General features: G+C 45.1%; 1 protein-coding gene across 4 annotated transcripts in view; it reads right to left on the bottom strand.

The window, feature by feature from the left end:
* Positions 1-262: 262 nt before the first annotated feature.
* The window catches only part of LOC147684358 (uncharacterized), a 715,098-nt gene continuing 705,580 nt past the window's right edge, over positions 263-9,780 (bottom strand). For all 4 annotated transcript variants that reach the window (XM_086940263.1, XM_086940262.1, XM_086940260.1 and 1 more), the window contains exon 7: positions 263-2,135. In XM_086940263.1, the coding sequence (XP_086796389.1) occupies positions 2,043-2,135 (93 nt within the window). In that variant the 3' untranslated portion in view covers positions 263-2,042. The remainder of the gene's footprint in view (positions 2,136-9,780) is intronic.

Raw genomic sequence — 9,780 nt, 5'->3', positions numbered from 1 at the left:
AGTGACCATGCACACTCAGGACCAAAGAAGGTAACGGGTGGGCAGGAGCAAGCCAGGGCATTAACACTTTAAACATTAGATACAGACTTGACGCCATTGGTCGCTGCTAAACTGATTCATCTACGATTAAATGACATGACCGCCCTATCTAGGCGCGGGGACACTCCAAGATGGCTGATTCAATTTTTAGTCCTTTTTACATCCCAGCATGAGATGGAAACACTCTTTTCCTCAACAAATAAATCAACTGCAAACAAATAAACAAGATATGAAATGGAAACATTTCATTGTCATGATGATTTCTCTCTTTCGAGATAAAAGTAAAAAGGCAAACAACAAATAACGGCTTCCAGTGATCGACCATTACATCCACACGGGCAGCGAGAAAAGATGGGCATTACAATAAGAAGCCTCAGTGATAGACCATTACATCCACATGGGCAGAGAGAAAATATGGGCATTACAATGAGAGGCCACTGCATCAAGCCACTGAAGCCAAACTAGTTGTCGTCGTGTGCTGATCTCATCACTGCCGAAGCCACTGGAAATCACTGTCATTTCACAAGAAGGAGGTCTGCGACAAACTTTTCTTCGGCCACAAAATACCCACGTTGCTTTAGTTATCCAGAGGCAGTGGAGCACATTATACTAGGTCAACTGTGACAGTCCTCTTTTTATATGTTTTTTTAATCTATTACCCACACTACATGGGTTTAGTGGCCATGCTGATAAAATAATTCAAATCATTTTTAAAACATACATTAGGTCGCTTTTCTAGCAACCTAACAAGAGCTAGGCTGTTCCTCATTTCCTTAGTGGCCCTAGCAATATTTTAAAAGCACACTGAAATGACTAGTCACAACCCAGCCTAGCAACTTTACTTCCAGTCATGATGAGCGGCCTGTGACTCACTGGAGACTGAGTAACCACTGAGGTCATAGGTCACTCCATCACAGGAAGTAAGAGGGCTCTGACCTAAAGTGCTTGCTACACGGCTAAATACATCTTAGAGTCCTGGTTGGGTACAGGAAAGGACCACGTTGATATGAAATCAATTACCTACTTTAAAAGGCTTTCCCTTTGAATCTATGAAGGCTCCCTCGAAAAAGTCTCGAATGCTGGTCTCTGATAAGTACCTTATCACAGGGCATGTTGCTTCACTTCAAGGCATTTTAAAACTTAAGTGTTCTTCAAGGCATTTTAAAACTTAAGTGTTTAGGCTGGGGTTTAAAGGTTAAGCCTCCACATGATTTGTTGGTTAAGAAGACCCATAGCTTTCCCATTTCCATGTTTCTTGGTACCAGATCCCTTGTAATGGTCTACTCGCCAACAGGCAGCAGTTGGCGGCCTTCTTCTCAGTACCTCTCTGTGGGGCATTTGATACCACAGTGATTGATGGGGATGGGCTGGCATCAGAACTGCTGGTACCTGAAACTGTCTACGCTGTGAGATGCATCAACCCACCTCCAGGGAATTTCCTAGCCTAGATCATTATGAGGGATCTCTAATCGCTAATCTGTTACCAAACAATAAGAGAATATGTTCAAAACAAGACTTGCCTGAAAACCTAACATGCAATCAACTTGGTGGAGTCTACTTGCATGCTCGGGGTGCAGGGGTCACCAGCCTGCTCTCTCTAGGAGTACCGGTGCCTTGGAAAGCCCTGACGGCCTAGTTTCAACAGCAGCAATGTTAGCCTCCTTGTACAATGAATCATGTCAGATTACCACATCAAGAATGTCAGTCACAAGAGTGGTGTTTTAGTTGAATAGAAATGTTCACCATAAAAAGGGTTTGCAATATTAGTCCATCCCCAGCTCCTCTTGTCACACAGAGGACACAGTCTGATTTGAAGAACAAAAAGCTAAGCTGTCAGTATCAAGAGTTCCTTCAGAATGCGTTGTGGTTGGGGACGCTGGGAGGGGGCCACAGCAAGTCATTTGATGTCTCTGTCACGAAGGTCCCAGTCTTGCTTTGGTGAGAGCTGGAGGAATAGTGGTAAAAATGGAGGCACAGACATATGGAGAGTGGAAGTTGGCTGTTCAGCCCAGCTGCTTAGTTCCCCACCAGAAGACGATGATTCCCAGGGCTGCAACAAGGCCTGTCCGTAAGAGGTGACGCAGGAAACTGGACGGCTGCACATGGAAACAGAAAATGGATACCGGGTTAAAGGATGGAATATCAATTGGAGCATATGAGTAGTTGAGAAATCATTTGATAAAATGGAAAATGCTAAATGTAACACGAAAGTAAGAATATATATAAATATATATATAACCTACGATAGTTATAGCTAGTTCAATGCTTTTATGGAAATATCGTTTTTTTACTTGCCAATATCATTGGAGCCCTTTGTCAAATCTTCACGAAATTTCCCCCCAAAAAGTGCACCGGTCATTCTAGTTAGGCATGGAAAGTTTCCGGATGATTCATCAAGCGGGCCCGAGAAAAGGGGGAGTGGTGGGGGGGTGTAGGGTGTCAAAAAAAGCATGTTTCCCATGTTAATTCCCATAGGAGCTTTAGACACTGGACGGGATTATACCAAATGCAAGCAAGCTTTTGGTATGTAGATTGTGTTTTTTATTATTTGGTGTAAATCCACTCAGTAGTTGTTGAGAAATGTCAGGAAAACCAAATAAGGATATCTGTAGCAGCGGCTAATTCGCGAATAATAACGAGCTCGTGCAGGGAAATGCAGAGCTTTGATTGGCTGCCAGCACTTCAACCAGGAAGTGTTGGCAGCCACCTTGAACTCAGCTTCAGCTGAGTCCCACAAAAAACAGGGTAACATTTTTTTTGTTTGTTTAAAGAGGGCAGGGTAATATTACCCTGAACCCCAAGCCTTGGGGTTACCCTGGAACCCCACCACAGCTTTTTTTCAAAATTCATGGTGATTTTCACAAAATATTTGTGAAGATCGCTGTGGTCTGCCGTTTTAACTGTAACCCCAGGTGGGTCAGGTTCCAGGAGCATGCTGGGAATATTCAAAAATGCCCTGAGGACCACCCCCTCCTCTGGGCTAATTATATTAAGAAGCGGGGTGAGCGGCGAGGGGCTGCCGGCTGGCCCCACAGACCACTACCCCTCTGGGGCTACATAGTAAATGAATGGGAGAGCCCCCCCCCCAAGGGGACCACCTGTAACTTCAGGTCCCACTGCAAAGCCTGCATATGACAGTGGGCATGTGCCACAAGCAGGATGCAGGAGGCCATGAGGCCCAACAGCCTTAGAGTCAGTCTTACAGAAATCCAGGATAGAGGCTGAAACATCAGTATCATGGCCTGAATATCCTGGACTGGCCGTTCGGGGGAATAGGCCCAAAACTGCACAATTTCCAGAACAGCTTAGGTGAGAGGGAGTGTCTAACAGCGATCCATGTGTGACTTTGGCACATTGATAGGGAACTCCAGCGAATGCAGGTCTGCCGTAGTCTGGAGTTGGGAGAAAACAGCCGGGGGCGAGCCAGCCTAACACAGCTAGTCGTCAAGATAGGGTGAGACTGGCACCGCTGATCTCTGCAGATGAGCTGCAACCACAGCCATCACTTTATTGAACACCTGAGGGGTGCTGGTAAGGCCAAAAGAGAGAACAGCGAATTGAAAGTGCTCATGGCAGACCATGAACCGCAGTGATGCCTGTGGGTAGGCAGGACGGGAATGCAGAAATATATGTTCTGCAAGTCCAATGTCACTGTACAGTCTCCCAGGTCCAGGGTATACAAGACTTGAGTGAGCATGAACATTTGAACTTCTCCGTCATGAGGAGGAAATTGAGACGGCACAGGTCTAGGATAAGACGAAGGCCTCCATCCTTCTTGGACACCAGGAAATAGCAGAAATAGGAACCACAGCCTACTTCTGGCGTCTGGACCCTTTCAATGGCTCACTTGGCCAAGAGAGCCGTCACTTCCTGGCAGAGCAAGGAGAGATGGTCCTCTGTCAACCTGTCGCAAGCAAGTGGCATGGTGGAAGGGTAATCACTAAGGGGAGTGAGTATCCCCTCCGGACAATTTGGATAACCCTTGGTCTGATGTTTTAGACCTCCAGTGGGACAGGAGATGGCGTATCCTGACCTGGCCATAGCCCTGCTGTCATTAAAACGCTCCTCCAGCGCTGAATCTGCTCTGTCTCCGAAGAGATGGGATTTATCAAAGGGCAGATTTATGAGAGATGCTTGGACATCCCCAGAAAAGCCAGTGGTTCTCATCCAGGTGTGGCGCCGCAAGGACAAAGTCACCTTCATCAAAGAAAACGGTAAAGCTATCCCCATCAACGATACCAACCAGCAAGCCAGTGATATCCAATCCACATTGGATTGTGAACTTAGCTGCAATGCATCTCTCAAGTCGGCAACTGCCTGGGAGAGTATGACCTGGGCCTTCTCTGGGACCGTTGACAGCACCTGTGCAACAGAATCCCATAGAGCATGGGAGTAACGACCCAGAAGGCACACAGTATTCATGGACCGCAGTGCCAGGATGTTGGAAGAAAGCCTCTTATTCCCTAAGATATCCAGCCTCTTGGATTCCCTATCTGGTGGGGCGGTATGGAATGCACCAGGATTAAAATAACAAGTAGAGTCTTGGACCACCAATCTTTCCGGGATAGGGTGTTGTGTGAGGAGATTGGGGTACCCTGGGGTGGGTCGGTGGCTAATTATCCTGTTAATAGGAGCCCCTGTGCTGGGCTTCGACCAGGTCCAAAGCTAGAAGTCTGTGAGGACTGAACTGAATGGGAGAAGTGGTTCTGAGGGGGGCACTCTAAGTTGAAGCAACTCCGTCAATATGTTCATCTTGACTGCCACTGAGGGCAGGCTAAGGTCCAGAACCTTGGCTGCCCCTCTCACCACCATTGCAAAGGGTGCTCCCTCCTCCATAGTAATGGTAGAGGGAGAAAGCATGCCAGTATCTGGAGAAGTGTCCAGTTCACTCGCCTCTGCCAAGTCCTCACACCAGCCCATCTGTGGGTCTAAAGGCTGGTATTCCTCAGGGTCCAAGACCCCTCCCAATCCTCCCCGAGTCTTAGCACATAGGACTAGGGCTTAGGCTTCAGCCTGGAAGGCATGGTTCCAGTCAGAGCCGGAGTCGGCACTAAGTGACGCCCCTCTGACTCCGTGTCAGAGATTATAATGGAGGAGGCACCATCAGAGGGCACCGGCAATGCTGGTAGCGTCGACATTGGCACCAGTGCTAGGGAAGGCCGAGGTGGTATGACCGGCACCGTTCTGGATCCATCCATGGATCCAAGGGGCCCGACTGGTGCTGGAGCCGCGGGAGTGGAACCAGTAGGGTCCCCTCCCGAACCTGTGGGGCCCAAAGGTGGGTTGTCAGGAATGGGCCACTCAAATATGATTTTCTCAATAAACTATCCGCCGTACGAGTAGACACTGGCCAGAACATTATCATGGCAACCATAGACGTGAAGGCGTTGTACACATCCATTCCTCACAAACAGGGAATGGAAGCAGTAGAAAAGGTACTATTATCTAGTGAATACGACCAAGACATGCAAATATTCCTAATGGAATTATTAGAGTTCACTCTAATGCACAGTTATTTCACATACAACAATAAATGGTATTTACAAAAGAGTGGGACCTCAATGGGAAATTGTGCCGCACCGGCCTATGCTAATATTTACATGAGTGTATTTGAGGAAACCAACGTATATCAAAATGAAGCTTGGAATACTAACATTGCACTATATGTACGTTTCATAGACGACATTTTCGTAATCTGGAAAGGAACTAAAGAAACATTACACGGTCAAATATCCCAGTTGAATCAAGTAGATGACAGAATACAACTTACGTGGGAAATTCAGGAAGACACTATCCATTTTTTAGATGTAGAGATCACAAAAAACCCACAGGATTCATAACGAATATGTTCAGGAAACCTACAGATAGGAATAACATCTTGAGGTATGAGAGCCACCATCCTCAGCCACTAAAAGAACATCTTCCGTACTCCCAACTACTCAGGGTAAAATGAGTGGTCTCGGAACCCGAACAACAAGTAACGCAAACTCAGTCAATGACATCTCGGTTTAAACAAAGAGGATACCCAGAAAAAACCTTGCAACAAGCATACAGTAGAGCACAAAAAAAGACCAGAGAAGAACTTCTTATGACAAAACTGAAGATAGCAGAAAACCGTATAACCAGCGTCAGTAAATTTTCTAATATGAGCATACACTTTAAGAAAATCATCAAAAAACATTGGGTATTACTACAAGCAGAACCAGATTTCAAACAATCATTCGTCAAAGAACCTTTATTTGCCCACACAAGGACAAAAAACATTGGAGAAATGTTAAAGAAACCAAAACAAGTATCAACACAGAATCAATTTACCGGTACGCTACCTTGTCACAACTGCAGTAATTGCAACAATATCATGAGGGGGAAAACCATAACACACCCCACAAAAGGAAACAATAAATCATTGAAAGTGAATGCAACATGTGACACGTCAAACATTATCTAAATGTTAAAATGTCCATGTGGAAAGGCCTATATAGGCCAAACAGAGAGGAAATTAAAGATCCGATTGAATGAACACAAAAGCAATATAAGAACTAAGATGATGAAATCCACTATAGCTACCCATTTTGTAGAAGCTCAACACCAAATAAACCAATTAAGGGCATGTATCATCGAAACAGTGGAAAAAAAGGAAGGCATAGACAATAAGAAAATGCTGTTGAAAAGAGAAAATTACTGGATATATTATTTGAACACTATGAAACCGAAAGGACTTAATGATAGAGTTGAATTTTCTTGTTACTTATAACCTGTATGTTATTTATGAGCATCACTTAGATATCTGTGATAATCAACTGTCCAAGGAAAATTGTAGGCTACATTATTCTGCACACTGATCTGACAAAGAGCTCACACACACATTATCTATAAGACCACAACTTCCCCGGCCAGGTTCTGGATGGGAGACCTAACCACATCACCACGAATTTACATAGTGATTAGTTCATACACGAACGTTTTTTTACAACATATTACAGCAACGAGAGCGTACACATTTAGACAGTCAGTAAGTATATATTATGGGAGAAACATCCAACGCAACAAGGCAGACTTGAACTCCAGCCCCGTGATTTTTGTTAACTTTATTGCACACACTAAAATATATGGAAGTAGGGCTCACACCTGCAATGAATTCACAGCGCCAGCAAGCACGTACCGTCATCCCAGCATAGCGCGCGAACACAGACAGACGAAAGCAGACCGCGCGAACTAAGAGAGACGAGAGCAGACCATACGGTAAGACGAATAAGCACACGAAATTTACAACTGGATTATTATTTTAGCGTGCCCAAAGGACATATTGGAGTAATCATTTTTAATGCGCTTTTAGCAACTGCGAGTAACATTAGTTACTCAGAGAAAGCAGAAACCAGGTGAACCCGGCGCACAATCTAAAAGGTTTAGACGGGCAGGAAAATTCATCAGTTTACATTAAACATAGACATAGGAGAGGCTAATAGACCGTTAGGATCAGCGCTAGGCACGCAGAACGGGCGGATGGAGGCAAATCAAGCACAACATTTGAATACATGTCATTTACTTTACAGATTTTCCCCAGATGAAGGCATATTGGCCTCATACTTCACGTGCTATACTCACCTCTTTAACGCCACGCAGACGGACACTCTTCTTTTGTTTATTTACCTATTGGCATATTAATGCCGAAATGCATTGGGAATGAAAAAGGGAAATGGATAAGAAATAAAGAATAATGTCATTGATTGAAATGCTCAAAGACATGGATAAGAGCAATAGAACCAATGTGAGATGAAACACTGGGGAAAAATAATGAAATAAAGTTCTGTTGAAACTTCAACAAGAGAGAAATGATTTGTTTGAATTAAAAAAAATTGGCAGGATACACAGCCAACCATCTAGTGCCCTAGGAGACAGGTCAAAAACATTTGAACTGCAACTTCAAGACCACTCAAATATGAGGCCCATGCCTCATAAAACTCTGAGTTGAGCCGGGGTCTCTTCGGCTTCCAGAAACTCAGGAAAACACAGAGCCGACCCAGGCGCTGGCGCAACCACAGAGCCAGGCATCCAATGGTGAAGCTCTTTCGTCTCATTGGCCGATGGATGAGGTGAAGTGGAAGACCTCTTCGACTTCTTGCTCTTCTTCTTGCGGTGGGACTTACCAAAGTGACCCCAAAACTGAGTACAATGAAAATGTCAGGCTCCGCAACAGATCCCGGGACCTTCCTTTCAATCGGGATCAAGAACGTCATATACGTCCCACATCTAGCCGCCAGGAGCTTCAGGGACCGCTCTCTCAAGGCCTGCGTGATAATCGCAAAAGATTTTCACGTCGTGGTCACACCGAGGCACCAGAGGCAAACAAGGTGTGAATCAGTCACTGACATCAATCGGTGACAGGAGGTGCAGAGCTTGAAGCAAGCTTTCTGAGATAACATCCCTACAAACCAGGAGAAAATCTTCTCAAAAGAGTTCGACAAAAGTGATAATAAAAAGGTTAGTCAAAAAGTGACTAGGGGTAGCTCTCTCCATATCTGCGCCTGGAAAGAAAAGAACTGATGTCAACACGCTGGGGTGGCGCCTATATAGGCACCGCACATGTCAATACTGGCGCAGGCAACGCCACATGGAGTCGAACGATGCCACCTACTAGTGCGCTGGGGTACTGCTCACAAAAAAATACCATTGCTTATGATGTTCCTGAAAAGTTTGGTAATGCATCCTGATGTTGGGAATCGGATTGTGTTTTGCAGATTTACTGGCAATTACCACTTTCATAACAGTTACCATCTGGTCCTAGTACTATGCATTAAGTGGGGCTATACTATGACCCAAACATATGGTCCTAGTACTATGCATTAAGTGGGGCTATACTATGACCCAAATATATCTTCCTCTTCTGCTTCTTCAGAACCAAACAGGCGCTGTGCAGGATTTGAGGACATCTTGCTAGAAGATATCTGTTTTGGGAGCGGTCCAGGTTCTGTACTTGAAGCAAAGTTGGTGTTGTGCCTATGTCAGTTATTAGGAGAATTTAAGGTTTCTTATGTAGCTTTTGGGACTACTGTTTTTTTGTTTGGTATCGTTGATGGGGAAAGCTTTACCGTTTTCTTTGATGAAGGTGGCATAGTCAATGGTATCAGTTATAAAATAGCAACTATAGTCGATAGTGCAGTAGACACTGTCATTGGATTTGGATTGGATTTGGTTTTTGTATAGCGCGATAGCTACCCGCAGGCGTCCTAGCGCTTTAATGAAATACAGGTGCGAGAGGCCGGGTCGAATTATCTGCTGAAGAGAAAGGTTTTAAGGTTTTTCCGGAAATGCAGAATGTTGGGTTCTGAGCGGATAGAGATTGGGAGGGAGTTCCAGAACTTTGCCGCGTTGACTGAAAACATTTTGCCTCCACTCCTTTCTCTTTTGAACCTGGGATTGATGACTTGAAAGGTATGGGCCGACCTAAGCTGTCTGTTGGGATGGTAGGGGGTGATCAAGGAGTGATTCAGATTTGCTCCTTGCCTCCAGTAGGCACGGTGGGCAATACACATGCTTATAAAATTGATTCTTTCCCTCACTGGCAGCCAGTGAGGGACTTTTAGTTCAGATTTCACAGATTGGCGGCGGGGAATGCGCAGGAGAGTACGAGCAGCGCAATTTTGGATCACCTGGAGTGTTTTTAGGATTGATTCGGGGGCTCCTAGATAGAGAGCATTCCCGAAGTCCAGCCGGGAGAGGATTAGGCCCTGGACCATGATC

This window comes from Lissotriton vulgaris, chromosome 10 (genome assembly GCF_964263255.1).
Source record: "Lissotriton vulgaris chromosome 10, aLisVul1.2, whole genome shotgun sequence".
Classification (NCBI taxonomy): Eukaryota; Metazoa; Chordata; class Amphibia; order Caudata; family Salamandridae; genus Lissotriton; species Lissotriton vulgaris.
The sequence above is the reverse complement of the archived record's forward strand: the minus strand, read 5'-3'. Positions and strand labels throughout refer to the sequence as shown.